Source organism: Cydia splendana, chromosome 11 (assembly GCF_910591565.1).
Source record: "Cydia splendana chromosome 11, ilCydSple1.2, whole genome shotgun sequence".
NCBI lineage: Eukaryota > Metazoa > Arthropoda > Insecta > Lepidoptera > Tortricidae > Cydia > Cydia splendana.
Window position 1 is genome coordinate 2,964,064 of NC_085970.1, and position 16,497 is coordinate 2,980,560.

Below are 16,497 nucleotides of genomic sequence, written 5' to 3' on the forward strand. Positions count from 1 at the left end.
CTTGTTTTATTAAACCGCCTTTTTTACAATTTAGTGCGTGGTTTAAGTCAAAGTTGTCTTCGCCGCAACCATCGCATGTTTGAGGGAGACTGGCAGGTTCGTGCGCGTAACGAATGGCTAGGACATCTTTGAACTGAGCTGCTGTGAGATCAGTGTTGTTCGCGGTGGAATATAACTGATAGCCATTGTGACGAGTTTGTTTCAACGATCCTTTGGATACTTCTTTTCATTTTGTCTGGTAGTTTGGATATGACATCTTTGCTCAATTCATTTTCTTTTATTTGTCTCGTCAGCTTTTCCCCTTTCATGGTGTCCGTAGCATGTGTATGGTGAGCTAGCAAGTCTAGATTATTAGCATTTTGTATCGCATTAATAAGTATCTTGTTTGCTTCTATGGAAGTCTTGAAGCAATCTTAATTTTTTATTGGATTATTAATGCCGAGGCCTCCTAGTTTCACTGGCAGGGCGAATAATTCGTGTTCTAACGACGATACTTCTCTGTCCAAAATAGATGGTGTTAGCGTGGACATTATAATTTCTTTTAAGGTATGGAATTCTTCATTAGTTTTATCCATTTTGTGTTCGCATTGAAGTGATTTTGTAAAGGCAGTGTACACTAGTTGTGGGTGTTTTTTGCTAGACTTTGTTAATAATTTTATACAATTTGTCCATTCGTTAACTTTGTCTTTGATGTATTGCTTTTGCCCATTCTCGTCTCCAATGACACCGGCCAGAAATCGGTGAGACAGCACTGTCTTCACTCCTAGATTTCCAAACAATCTTTTAGCTTCTTCACTTGATTCATTTTTAACTATAATATAGCTTTTAGTAGGTTCGGGAAAGTAGCCGTATTTTGGGCCCTGATCAATTAGTTTATCAAGCCATTCTTTTATATATTATTTAGTTTGCCAAAACAAGCAGAGTCATCGGCGTGCCAATTCTGTATATATTTACCAGGATCTTTGCAGCTGTTAATTAGTGGTAAAATCCCAACCGCATACATTAACATTGCTAGTGGTGGTGCGCCTTGTGTTGTTCGTTTCTTACTTAAGATGAAATCATTGGAGCTTGATAAACAAATTACTGCGTATCCTCTATAAGTATTAAACAGAAATATTGCGCATCGGGGCCAATAGATTCTAGCATTCCATAGGGCGATCGGACGGCTCAGGGCGTTGAATGCATTTGCTGCGTCTACTAAAAGGATGCCTTTGTCGTTATCGCCTTCATTGAAGCATTTGGTCATAGCATGGATTCCTCCTTCAATGCCTGATTTTATTCCAGCACAGAGCTGATCGGATCCGCTGGACATCTAATCCTGCCATTGCTTTTGAAATAATGCGTTGTAGTATTTCGCCGATTCCGATTGGACGAACGCCTGGACATTTGTTTAGTGCTATGCCTCTTCTGGCTAGTAGTGCTCTAATGCAGTCCCATTCGATAATTTCACCGCTAAGTTTTCTTGTCAGTGCGGCGATTGATTGTCTCAGATCGGAGCTGTGGTTTCCAAAACGAAGGAGCAGTGACTACCATTGTTCAGAATCTGTACCGCTGGGTCCTGCTCCTCCAGATAGTTTTCTTGCCACTTTTTCTATATGGTTTGAGGTAATATCAACATTCACCATTATAGGGAGTTCAGACTGTTGCTTGGTTGGGATGTTTTTCTTTGAATATTTGATGTACCGTTTTATTTCCTATTTTTTCGTTAGGGTCCATGATTCCACCTCCTGATCTTTCATATATCCATCTGTTTGCTTGCCTGATTTTTCCTTGCAGCATGAGGCAACTAAATATTCTGACAGCGTGGTCGTCGTCTTGTTTTTGTTTAACTTTTGACGTCAATTTTGAATTGCAGAGTAGCGTTTCAGCAATCAGTTCGATTGCTGAAAAAATTTGATTTGAGTGCCACATTTCTATTCTTCTTTGAAGAGGTCGTCTAATATCCTGACCTGATTTAACCGTAGGGTCTCGCTGTAATATTGTACTGCATAGAATGAATATTTTTCCAGAGTGTCCTTCTCATGGTAGTTTATTTGTAAGTTTTTTTATTTCTGTAGCAAGGAGTGTAGCTAAATGTCTGCCTACGTTTCCTTGTGGGATACTATATTGTTTACTGCGAAGATTGATTAGTTTTTTCCAACGTTCTCTCCAAATTGAATCTGTGCCACCTTCACTATTGAGGAGCCTTGAGTTGAATCCTTTTAAGAATAAGTTTTGGATAGAGTCTGGCCCCAATTTCACCACGGTGACAGGTGCGACAATTGTAAAATCACTGTTGCTGACGTCACAGGCATCCATGGGCTACGGTTACTACTTACCATCGGGCGGGCCGTATTCCTGTTTGCCACCATCATAGTTTTATTAGGTGTTCGCGTCCGCTATCGCACTGACGGCAACATTTTTAACCTGGCCAGATTCAAAGCACGCACAAAAGTCTCATACGCAGTGATCACAGAGATCATGTATGCAGACGACTTGTGCTTTGTGACTGAGTCCCCAGACGGCATGCAACAGCTCATGTCCAGTTTCGACGAGTCTTGCCGCAGATTTGGGCTCAAGATCAGTGTCAAGAAGACTGAAGTGATGTCTCTGGACGTGCTCAGTCAACAGACACTGGTCGTCAGACTCGGCGAGGACCAGCTGAAGCAGGTTGACAAGTTCCGCTATCTGGGGAGCACGATAACCTCCAAGTGCGATCTTGATGCTGAAGTTAACAGCAGAATCGGGGCTGCGGCAGCAGCTTTCGGTAGGCTAGATCACAAGATTCTCAGCTCACACGACTTGAAATTGGCCACTAAGATCTCCGTGTACATGGCAGTCGTGTTGCCTAACCTCCTTTACTCTGCTGAAACGTGGACCATTTATTTATGGTCTTTAAAGCAGGTAAAATTAAGCCATATTTTGTACCTCCCGTTACTCTTGGAGGGGTTGTGCTGCAAGTTGTGCAAAGTTTTAAGTATCTTGGTCACATACTTACTGAGGATCTCTGTGATGACCAAGACATAGAAAGAGAGCGTAGGGCATTATCAGTGAGGAGTAATATGCTCGCCCGCAGGTTCGCGAAGTGCTCTACAGAGGTAAAAATTGCGCTATTTAAAGCCTACAGCCAATCATTTTACTCGAGCGGCCTGTGGGTCAAGTATACTAGACGAGCTTATAATGCCCTAAGAGTGCAGTATAATAATGCCTTCAGAATGCTGTTGGGGCTACCTAGGTGGTGCAGTGCTTCAGGCATGTTTGCTGAGGCCCGAACGGATGACTTCTATGCAATCATGCGCAAAAAAATTGCATCCATCTTGAATCGGGTAAGAAATAGCCACAACAGCATTCTGAAATTGATTGCAGACAGATTCGACTGTCCAATTCAAAATTACTGGGTTGGGCAAGTCAAATCAGTATGGCAATATGTTAAGTAGAATGATTTGTGTTTTTATTTTATATTTTTTATTGTATTTTAATTGATTTAGATTTTAATTGTTTTATTATTTTTAATGTAATTTAATTTTAATTTAATTTATTGATTTTACAATTTATGTACTCAACTAACATACTTTAAGCACCGTGTATACTAACAGAATATGGGTCGACAGACCTGAAATAAAGATTTTCAATTTCAATTTCAAAAAATTTATCGCCGCCATATTCGTATGCTGGATCGATTCCACCTCAGATGCCTACGTAAGATACTGAAGATCCGATGGTCTGATCGTGTTCGGAACACCGAAGTGCTGCGTAGAGCAAATGTGGGTGGAATCGAGGTATACCTCATGCGACGTCAGCTTCGGTGGTGCGGTCACGTTTCGCGGATGAACGACCGGCGTGTGGCTAAGCACATCTTCTATTCTGAGCTTGAGGAGGGCAAGCGGAAACAGGGCGGCCAATTCCTTAGGTACAAAGATGTGCTTAAGCGTCACATGAAAAAGTGTGGCGTAGAGCCCTCGCGATGGGAGCAGCAGGCAGCCATGCGTACGGAATGGCGGGCTGCAATAAATGCCAAGATAACCGATTTTGAATCTCAGCGGCGCTTAGAGCTTGATGCCAAGCGTGATAGAATAAAAGCCAGACCACCTGCGGCAATACCCTATAACTATGTAAACGGTGTGCTCACATGCCTGCAATGTTCGCGAACTTTTACTAACAAGATCGGCTACATCAGCCACTTGCGAGCACACCAGCGACAGCAACGGAGTTGACAGCAGTCGCCGTGGCCGAAGTCGGCCGTGGAGTTATTATTATTATTAAGTTTTATTAAAAAAAACTTTATTATATCGGAAAAAAACAGATATTTCTTTTGCGAAGTTTCTGACAATTGTCAAGATTTAGAAGAATTGTAGGTAATTCTTGACAGGTAATGAGTTATATGTCGGAATTTCGTGACAATTGTAGTGTTTTTGTGACAATTGTCATAAACTTAGCAAGAGAAATATCTGTTTTTTTCCGATATAATAAAGTTTTAATAAAACAATGATGGTGGCAAACAGGAATACGGCCCGCCCGATGGTAAGCGGTAACCGTAGCCCATGGATGCCTGTGACGTCAGCAACGTGATGTTTTACAATTGTCGCACCTGTCACCGTGGTGAAATTGGAGCCTGGTATTTGTGTTAGGTTGACGGATGCATCAGGTGCATGAATTATTTCATCAGTTTGCCCTGCATTTTGAATCAAAGTGGTAGGTTGACTAAGGTATCCAGGGTGGGCTATGAGGATATGTCTCTTTAAACCTTTCTTTTTATATTCACAAAAGCATACCGGGCATAGTTCCTTTGTTGCTGAGGATGTTTGTGGCTGTGATGGTGCTATTTCATCACCGTCTCCTCCGTCGTCGTCGTCTATTAGTTATTTTTTAACTTTTTTGGTGTATATCACTAATAATTTAGATATATTACACAAAATTAAATAAGAAATGTAGAATAATATCAAAATCAAATGTAATAATTTTATTTGACGTGACGTCTTGTCAGATTTCAGAATTCGAAAAAAAATCGAGTGTAATTACGAATATTACGATTACTTTATCCTGAATACCTCGATTTTTAACCTTAAATAACTTCCGGCCCGGACATGTTTTCTTTGACTTTTGAGACAACTTTTAGAACGCCATATTGGGAATGTAGACGAGCTTATAATTTCTCATTCCGAGTTGAAATCCTTTATTTGGCTGGGTTATACATAAGTTTTTTACCAGTTTGCCTAAGCTTTGGACTCGCCTGCACTCCACACTCCAATAACGTCCTTTAAGCAGCCCGTCGAATTCAGTCACACGAGCTATTACTCAACTACATAACACGGTTGAAAAGTATTCGATAATGCCGTCCTTATCGCACTTGTGACGGGTCGCTTTGAAAATAGTTTTCCTTTCACGTTTGATTCGGTTGTTAGGAGTCAGGGGCTTGGACCGAGAATTCGTTGAATAGAATTTTAGTTCCAGAAAAAAAGAAAACCTGCCGTAGCTGAATATTATTTCAAGGTTATTTTAAGAATTTACCTACATCTACAGAATAATAGAGTCTGTGCGGAAAGAGAAGAGTCGTGGAATGTATTTGTCGGAGTGATAACAATACTTAAACCATGATTAATCGATTTGTAACCTAAGAAACGTCAGGTAGTTTTGCCTGGGTGATATCAGAGATGGCGTTGCGGAGCTGTCACCTGGCCAGTGACAGGTGGTTGGTTGTTATATAAACAGGGCGGAATGACCGGCCTGGCAGTCATGATGATTAAGGCGATCGAGCAGAGCGGTGGTGACGTGACGTCATCTCTGGGATCGCCACGTTGCTTTATAACTGATGTTTATAATCCATTTAAATCGAAGTGATCTTAAGTTATTTTGATGTGTAATCGTTACTGTTAATTAAAACCAACTATCGGCTATCTCGACGATTATTGTTATTATTTTATCGCCCACATGTGAATCTACCCTCAAATAGGGATTTTAATGAAAACACAAGTGCAACGGTAGAAGATGATCCTGCCGATCTACCAACGGTTTTCCTATTCTATTCTTCTACACTCGTCGTTATAATGTATAATCATTTCTCTTCCCGAACAGACTCTTAAGTTTTTTGAAATTCAACGTCTAAAGCGGGTGCCAGTTTTTAACTACTTTTATGCGTAGGTACAGTCACCTGCAATAATATAACACAACGAAGGCCACACATCTGAAACGATCCATGGGTCCATGTATGTACTGGCTTAAATAAGAACACCTTGTAATAATACCATGGCTGCAATAAATGATTATGATTATGATTATGATTATGATCTTATTTGTAGACCCATAAGAGCGTGTCACATATTATTGCGGCCTTCGAAAAGTAACATATTATTGCAGGTGACTGTATTAAATCGCAGAAGGAAGTTAGTCTGACGATATAATAATATCTTTAGATTTTGATCACGCTTAGGGTTTGCACGACGGATCCGAAATGTATGGGAAGATCCGCGGATCCGGATCCAGATCCGGATATCATACATTTCGGATCCGGATTGCAAACCATCACGCTACCGATGTTATCCTGTAGGAACAACGCGACCTAGACTGCCTAGACGCGTACTTTCAGAACTTTCTCGTTTTTGGAGGTTAGTTAGTCCGGGCCAATCGTATCAGAATTGGTTGGATTTTCCGTCGCATATTTGGCATGTAACTTGCAGTTTAGTTACATGAATCGAATTTTCTGGCTTGTTTTGCCGTAGTATGTCGATGCATTTGAAATTAGCTGCGTTCCCTGGATATTTTGACGGAAATAGTTGGGTGAAATGGAACAAACGTTAACTCGGGTATAATATATGTCCCAGATTTTGGTAAAACGATTACCTTTCATTAAATTGATTATTGCCAGAGAGCAAAATTCTGGTGCTGGTGACGTTATTATGACGTTAAGTCACATATAGGATGTTTTTTTTAATACAACATTGTAACACCTCAATGATTCTTAATAATTATAATATATAATTGTTTATTTATAAAAATGCTTGGTAATTTACACAAAAAATAATGTAAACATTAAAAAACGATAGGAGTAACATTTTTTATCGGGTAATGACATGTAATTCTAACAAAAAATATTATAATACAATACGGCTGCATATAGACTCCATAGCGACTTCGACAATAATATTTCGGTTATATTTTACTAATAAAAAAATAAGTAAACAGAAATAGGGGATATTACTGCAATGTTCTGCCGCCAGAGTTCAGCACTACCGAATCTAATAAATTCATAATAGACTAACTTATACAACTGTGCCTTAAACTGTTTTTGACAAGTTTTTTATGTATGTCGACAACAATAAAATATACAGACAATAAAATATGACATTGATGCATCAAGGTGGTTTGTTAACAAGGGCCTACCGGTAAACGCGAAATCGAAATTTAGTTATCTGCCTCTTTATCGCTCGAATATGCAAGAGTGATAGAGAGGCAGAAACCGAATCTCGCTCGCTCCGCTCTCTGATTATTGCTATATTGTTCACGCATATAAATTTAAAATATGATTGATATATATTTTCAATAAATTTGAGTTAACATTTTTATGTTTATGTCATTGAACAGAGTTTTATGACTGTAATAGGTAAATAGGTACTTATATTTTCGAATAATATGGCTGTCCAATGAATTTGTAAAATGTATACCAAACCTAAGGTGTTTCCGAACACTTTTATTACTTCCTAGGATTAACGTTGTATCAGTGACCCAATTACTGAACATTCTGCCACTAGCAATTTTATCTTCATTTCTAAAAAGGCCTATATCCATTCACAATCGTACAAACGTCCGTCCTCTTAAAACAGCTACGGCTATTTCGTGAACACTATGAAAATGGTGTGTTGATTGAAAAACATCGTATCCGTATTTGAAATTGGTGTGGACATACGACGTTTTGGGGTTGTTAAGGTGAAACCCCACGAGTTCACATGTCTCAGTCGTGACGTTTATTAGAATTAATGGTCGTTTCCATTCAATTCCGTCGAAAAGCGCGGTGTCGCCATGATACGGCTGTGATAGTGAAAATACAGATTACATAAGGACGTCCGCTAGATGGCGCGGGTGCACGGAGCCACGGAGCGGGGCACGCACGCATTTTTTTTGAATAAATAAATATTAGGGGACATCTTACACAGATCAACCTAACCCTAAACTAAACAAAGCTTGTACTATGGGTGCTAGGCACAGACAAGATATCCTCCAGACTGAGCATAGTAGCTCTACCCCCTCTGCCACGCATACGGTAGTATTACTCCATTTTCGAGTCGAAAGTGTCTTTGTGTGACGTCCGTGTCTCTGAACGGACCAATCACGGCACGGGACCTCGCTCACCTCGTCCCCCGCAACCCCGTATTTTTGGCAGCATCGGTTTCATGAAATAATTGCTCTAAACACCGTCTAGAGTGCTAGGCGACGATATACATACTTATATAGATAAATACATACTTATATACATAGAAAACACCCATGACTCAGAAACAAATATTTGTGTTCATCACACAAATAAATGCTCTTACCGGAATTCGAACCCAGGACCATCGGCTTCACAGGCAGGGTCACTACCCAGTTACCCACTAGCCCAGACCGGTCGGCCGGTCGCATTGCATGTAAAACCCTTGCACGCGTGCCGGTGCCTATCTCGTCGCATAATAATTGATTGGCCTATAATGTAATGTTACGCATAAAACTCTTTTCGCATAATTATTCTCCAGCTAAAACAAAAAGTATTTTTGAAAATATTTTGCCTAGGTTGTGTAGAAGAGAGTAGGTTAGGTTAGTTTTATAATTTTTCAGGAATGTGAATAGTTTCAGCTTTCAGCACAATAATAATTATGCGAAATGAGTTTTATACGTTACTTTACTTTAGGACAATCAATAATAATTATTAAATATGTTAATGTTTTCTATGGAACAACTCTTTCTGTTTCATAACTTGATATAACTAAATCATTCTGTGTACCTAAATACCTTAATAACAGTTCGATTGTACCAAACTGCAGATTAGGATGATTGGGTGATAGATTGGTCAATGGAATAATATATTACATACCTACAAGTATTTAGTTGGAAATTCACGTTTTAGGTTTGGTTTACCTATTATAATAGATAATTGCTAATTACTTTCGTATCTAATTAAATGCGAGTGGCGTATCTTCAACTTCCTGCGTAGTCTGTGTAAGGGTTGGAGGCTAACGAGGTCAATGAACTTCCCAATTGTCATTTACCTAAAATAGGGAAAGGGACAAAGGACAACAAGGGGTAGAAAAAGGAAATGGCGGCGTAGGATGAAACGTAGGACGTATTTTATAACGAATGGCGGGAAAAGTAAGAAATATTTATACCTATATGTTAATGTTTTTTTAGGGTTCCGTACCCAAAGGGTAAAAACGGTTTCTATTACTAATACTCCGCTGTCTGTCTGTCTGTCTGTCACCAGGCTGTATCTCGTGATAGCTAGGCAGTTGAAATTTTCACAGATGATGTATTTCTGTTGCCGCCATAACAACAAATGCTAAAAACAGAATATAATAAATATTTAAGTGGGGCTCCCATACAACAAACGTGATTTAATTGCCGTTTTCCTCGTAGCCTAGTCGGTAGTGCCTCTGCCTACAAAGCAGGTCCCGAGTTCGAATCCTGGCAAGGGCTTCTGTGTGTATGCTTATCACAAATATTTGTTCCTGAATTTTGAATGATTTATTTACTTATATATTTATCTATACATAAATATATTTATCGTCGCCTAGTACCAATGCTTAGTTTGGGACTCATTTAATACATTTCCATAATGAAAATTTTCCCCTCCACTCCTGTGACTTTTACCTGAAAATTTCTAGAACTTTTTGAAAACTTTTACATTCGTTTTGACGCTCCATGGTGGTCCATTATGAGTCGCAAACTATTGGCTCCATTTGAATTCCTTAGATACAGAACCCTCATTATTAAAAACAAAACAAGCTCAACGACTAAAAGAGTACCTGACTTTCGATTTGTTCCACCTTTCTTTACAACTGAAAACTCCAACAATGACCGTCAGGCATTCGCCTCACGTACCTATAGGAAGCCAATGCAATGCCTCTAAAACAATATTAATGTGAAGGCCCGTCTCCTCATGTCCAGAAGGACATATACGCCTTACAAATAACATGAAGTTAAGTTCTTTTATTTCAATACCTCATCACTTGGCGTTACGCCAGGCGCAATGCTGTTGGGCCTGATTTAATTTAGCTCGATTTTCCGAAAGAGCTTTAATAAAGCGTAATGAAACGAAAAAGGCTTTAAGCATGCTTTTTGCTGGAGCTTACGGTTGTTAGCAAGTTTAGCAATAAGTTTGGCTATAGAGCGGCAATTGTTTTTACGAGTTTACAAGGAACTTTTCTTTTCTTTTTTATTTATTGTTTGTTATTACAACGAATTATCTTTCAGTATTCTGTACTTAGCAGAGGTTTAATTGTAGTTGAAACAGCAGACAGATCATATGCATTACAAATATATAACAAGAAATTACTATTTGAATAAGCCTCCGGGCTACAGACGTTTTTCGCTACATAGCGTGAAAACTACGAGCTACAGTACCGTAGCAAACGCAGCGTAGCTTAGTAATTGATAATTTCCGATGCGTTCAGATCTCGCTAACTGCTAAATTTTCTTTTTTTTTATATTTCATATATTTTGTAAAATAACAGTTTGATTGACTCAATTTGTCCGACAGATGTGTCATTTTAGTACAACATTTGTAACGAAATGATTGGATAGTTATAATTTTAAAACTGATACTGGACTTACGTTTATTATTTTATTTGGCCTGACGTTTCTAACGTGACGTCACGTTCGTGATCACAGGCAGACAAATAAACCAACATATTGCGTCAGATACATCAACATCATAGGTATCACTTTAGTATCTGACAAACTTGCGTGCATTTCGTCGTAAGTCGCAACCACGGCGTGTAACACTAAGCGAACAACTCGCGATCGCGACGCGGCGCTGTGCGGCGCGGCGGGCCCAAGGCGTTCGCGTTCGCAACGAGATCGCTCACGTAGGACACTTCTATAGGTATCAAAGGATTGATTCACCCCGCGCCGCATCGCTTCGCTTCGCGTTCGCGTGTTGTTCGCCTACGTAGTACGCTGCGTAACGCTTGTTTAGACATTCATGTATTTTTAAAAGCCACAATATTTTGTTGTTATTCATACATCATCAAACGCGTCAAAAAAATTATGAATAGGTATGGCATAACTAATAAGGACAAACTTTGATAGAGAAATTATGATAAAAATAAACTTTCTAACGCTACGCCACACACACGAAATATACTGTACTACTACAATAAACCCTTTTGTAATAAAATAGCAATATATCTTCTATTAATTTGACATAATTGGACATTACATTTCACGAAGTTCTCTAGTGAACCATAAATTAGGGCTATTACATACACAAACATAAATACAAATTACTTAATATAACAATATCTCAGAGTAACTATGTCGACTCTAAAAAGAGAATAAATATTTAATTAGAAATTAAACAAAATGGACCAATATTTTAGTATTAAATTAGTTAATTGTTTAAACGGACAATAAAATAAAGTTAGTACTAATGACAAACACTAAGCGTTCTGCCAAAAATAAGCGTGATTAAGTACGTAGCTAATAAAGGTTAATAAGTCGGTCTAGACACACAATTAGGTTTAAGTCTTAACTGTATTAAGTTGGATTTATTTGCATTATCCAGATGACTTAACTAGATGTGGCATCTGTTTTTTTTATGCTACTGGGGGCCTAGCCAAAATGAAAATCGTGCATCGACAAACGCCTAAATATTAGAAAACGTATTGAGATGACATGTATTCAGAAACATGACACATGCTACGAAGTCATGTGACTATTTCCATACCTACATTATTTAAGTTTCTATTGGCGTTTTTATCAACAATTGGCATCTTGACTGGCCCCCTGCGCAGAAATGTTGCGATAAACGGTAAAAAATACTAAAAAAAGTGGCGGATGATTCCGAAAAACGACTTATTAAAACGGAGTATATGAGTGATTTTTAAATGATTTTCGGGATTACCCTATTTATGAAACTACCTGAATACACCTTAAGTCAATGCTAGAACATTGCATATAGTTTATTATTTCTACTCAGAATCGTGAGGTTTTAGATTCTGATTGGAGAAATCCCTGTGTCCATAGTTTTTTTTCCATTCCATTACTGAGTTTCATAAGACTGTACGACGGTAATGGAATGGTCCATTACCGAATAAATGTATAGAAATGTGGGACAGTTTCTTTCCCTTATAAGGATCGTAAGAACTCGTGATTCTTATTAGAAATATTCCTTACAATTTCTTTTTTTAAAAGATGGCGTGCACTTTAAATATAAAATTTTATCTAGAAATGAATTTAAAATTTCATCTAAGAGAGGTCTTCTATGGCGCTAGCGTCGAGCAGGCAAGCACGTTTTACTCAATTTGAACACGTAAACTAATCTCGTGGGTGGACATTTAATAATATTCCGGCATAAATTTCTCCTCCGGTCAAATACCCCAATTAATCCTGGCTGCGGTATTAGTCTAGGTAATCTAGGTGCCTTGTGCATTAGGGCTGAAACCTAGGTTACCTAGGGACCAAAGATAGACGTGAATATTTAAAGAAGGCTTTTAAAGCTGATACTTTTTTCAGTTTCAATTTGAATAATCAGATTAAACCGAATTAGATTTGCTTTGAAAAGTATCTTATTTTTTTTTATTTGTGACATCTAAATTGGATACTGGATCAAGAATATTTTTTTAGCATTACGTAGGTAATACAAGACTTAAAAAATGCTTTTGATTACTATTTCAATTCAATGTTGTTATGATGTAACATGTAGATGTTACACAATAACACGATACTACGATACGATTAATCCATCCATTTTAATACTAGGTGTCCACATACATACTATTCAAGTTTCTTAGGTTCGCCGTTTTAACACATTAATATTTTATTTTTCAAGGTGAGCAAGGTACAAATAGTCTACTTAATTAAAACGAACAGCAATGTTTTTACACATGTTATAAAAACACTCTAAAGGATCCCATTAATTAATTAATTAATATTCAAAAACATGTTTAGATTTACACTGAAATATTATATTAGAATATTATACTTAACAAACAACCACATGAGAGTCTGTTTATTTTAAATAGTTGCGAATATATTATTTTACACTAGAGCGCACATTGTCGAGACCCGGTATAATTTCATTAGAGAGCAAATATGTCCCGAGGCCCGAAAACCGTATCGGATACAAACAGGCAACTAATTAGAGTGACGCAATAACAAACCTCGAAACCCTTTGAGCCGTATTCGAAACATAGACGTCTCAACTCCTTTGTTGTTCTCACGTCAATCATAATTACAGATGGGCCTATCTAATGACAGATCTTCATTAGTCACGTACGTAGATAGGTCAGTATGACACGCCACGGTGAGCTACTATTAATTACCCTATATAATCAAGGGCCTTTCAAACTCCCCGTGCGCAAAAGGCCCTCAAAACCGAAGGCCAATTAACTACGTGAAGGAGAGCACACTTGATCGACCCTCGCTAAAAGCTTTCGTTTTGTTACAGGTAAACGTCAAAGGTTCTGCTATGAAATGGGCATTCGGGCATTATGGCAGGGGTTCTGGATCCTCATGCTCATAAACCAGGCTGGAAGCGACTGGCTCAACTGCGCTTACATCGCGCAGTGCCACTGCAAATGGTCGTCCGGGAAGAAGACCGCCTCCTGCGTAACCGCCGGCCTCGAAAAAATACCTCATCTAGCGGCGGACATCCAAGTACTAGATCTACATGGAAACCCATTGAAAGTGCTCGGACAAGATGCATTTGCGAGCATAGAATTGTTAAACTTGCAACGATTGAATCTAAGCTCAACGAACCTACGCTCCGTGAGTCCAAACGCTTTCAGAGAGCTCCGTATTTTAGTCGAACTAGACCTGTCTCAAAACGAATTGTTGCAATTGTCACCTGACACGTTCCGGGGAAACGTCCGCTTGAGACTTCTGGTGCTTAACGACAACCCTTTGAGCTCACTAATTGCGGAGCAGTTTCCGCCGCTGCTACATTTGAAGAAACTAGAACTTTCCAGATGCCGCTTGCGTAGTATACACCAGTTTGCTTTGGTGAATTTGCGGGCGTTAGAAACTGTGCATGTGCATCAAAATTTACTGACTTATGTACAAGAAAATACATTCAACCTCCCCGTTTTGAAAACATTGACGCTCTCAGAGAATCCTTGGTATTGTGATTGTAGATTAAGACGGTTCCATGAATGGTTTCTGAACAGTAATCTTGGGAACGAAGAAGTGATCTGTAGTGGTCCAGAGAATGTTTCTCAAGTGTCATGGCGTTCTATCAAAGGGGAAGAAATGGTTTGTCCGCCTATTGCTGTATCGAGTCCAAGAGTTATTAGAACGGAGTCCGGTGCTGACATACGGTTTGGATGCTTCAGTCGTGGCGATCCCGAACCCATAGTAGCATGGTACCTGCAAGACACTGAAGTCCAAAACGACACGATAAATCATAGTGAGATTGTTATAAATAGATATCAAAGTAATTATTTTAATGAGTTTAGTGACGATATCATAAACAAAAGTGCGCAATGGATCAACGTGACCATAACTAATGTGACGAGTGAACTTTCTGGTGAGTGGAAATGTAGTGCAAAAAGTTCGGTAGGGGAAGCCACTGCCTATCTGACCTTAGTCTTACCTAAAGCGCGCACAGCCACTGCTCGCGTCGCTCCAGACTACTCAACGCTCTTCATGGTGGCAGGATCCATGTTAAGCATGGTGGCATTAGGATTCGTAGCAGCTTGTGTTTGTTGGAACACCAAACGCCAAAGAATGCCGCCGAGTAGGAGTTTCACTGACCAAGAGAAGAAGCTTCTCGATACATCCCTAGCCGTCAGCTGCGACCGAACAAGCGGTGGAGGCTCATCATACGGGTTTGAGATGTTAGATCGATCTATGTCGATGGAAAGCGAGGACACGCGGTGTTTAGAGCCCGTTCAAATAACTATTGAAGGCCCGCCTGGTTCATTCCCGCCTCCGCCGGCCGAGTTCGCTCTGCCCGCTCCTTATGGGAACATCTTTATATCCGTGCAAGTCTCGGGTCATAACGATGAGTATCCTGACTTGCTCGGTGGCGGGGCCACGCTGCCTCGAAGAAGCCGCACATGCTTCTTGAAGTCAGCCTACGACAACATGGGACCGAGGATCACGGCTGCCGGCAGCTCCACTTGGTCCCTCCCTGGTGCCAATGTAGATAGTAAGGATACCCCCGCGCCCTTACCCCTTTCGACCTTTTCCACTGAATTTACCGCTCTATAAACTAGTTAGTAAGTTTGAACCATCATCATTGTTTATTTTGCATATTTTATCCGAGAGTTTGTTGTTGAGATAGTATTATACGCCTGTTATTTAAGTTACTTTGATAATTAACACTATTAACATATCACTTTTGTAGATGTTGTTAATTTTACTAATGTTTTTTAACAAGTGTCATTTTATTGTAAGTGAAATAGGACTGACGAGTACATAGCTAGTATACGAACGATACTTTTTTTTATCCGCGTTAGTTTAAGAACTGTCTAAAGCTACTTTTACTATACAGTATTGTAAATGTAAAGCTACATCCTAAGCTATATTTGTAAGAATTTTTGATCGAAAACTGTTGCTTTAAATCGGATGAGAGAATAAAAAAGATTGAATTAAAAGAGTGGTTGCATAATTTAATTTCCTTTCCTCCTACTACTAGGAATCCAATGTATTAAGTCTTAAAAAAAATTGGTTTATCAATTTGATTTTTATATTAGTGGTGTATTTAACTCTAGAGTAAGCTTTAGTACTATTACTTATAACAAGTACATTAAAATATCTACATGGAATTTACAGAAAATGAATACGTATAAAATAACTCACGTAATTTTAGTCGATTAACGAACGGCTTATTTCAGACACGTTCCTCGAAATGGACCGAAGCATGTCGAGCAATATTCTACTACAATTACGCGAGTAACAAATTTAACATATTTTTAATAGTACCTACCTACGTAGGTACTTATGTTTGATTCAGTTTGATGTTTGAGTCTCTCGTGAATTTTACAGTTAAACATGAATACCTAGAAATTTAAAATTGATATGACATGTAGAAGTTATTAACATGAAATGTGTACCTATCATCATTCCCTTCCCAAAAACGCCTCCATAAAAGGTGTGCGAGGGTTACGCACAAGCAACACAATACCTACTAAAAATACAAACAAGGAAAACTTTATTTTTCTTCAGTTTACATTGCTTTTCCATGCATCAGTAACATATTTGCATTACATTAAATGAAGTAAATAGTGCTAATCTGATACTTACACAAAAACAACTTCCACCACATCGGGAAAATTGCTGCTACGGGCTACATACGACGTCCAAAATAGCGTAAGTAAAATTGGAACGGGT

General features: G+C 38.9%; 1 protein-coding gene across 1 annotated transcript in view; it reads left to right on the forward strand.

Moving 5' to 3' along the window:
* Positions 1–15,761, forward strand: part of LOC134794707 (leucine-rich repeat-containing protein 24-like) — a 52,000-nt gene extending 36,239 nt beyond the window's left edge. The window contains exon 2 of the mRNA XM_063766488.1: positions 13,613–15,761. Within this exon, the coding sequence (XP_063622558.1) occupies positions 13,639–15,375 (1,737 nt within the window). The 5' untranslated portion in view covers positions 13,613–13,638 and the 3' untranslated portion in view covers positions 15,376–15,761. The remainder of the gene's footprint in view (positions 1–13,612) is intronic.
* Positions 15,762–16,497: the final 736 nt, after the last annotated feature.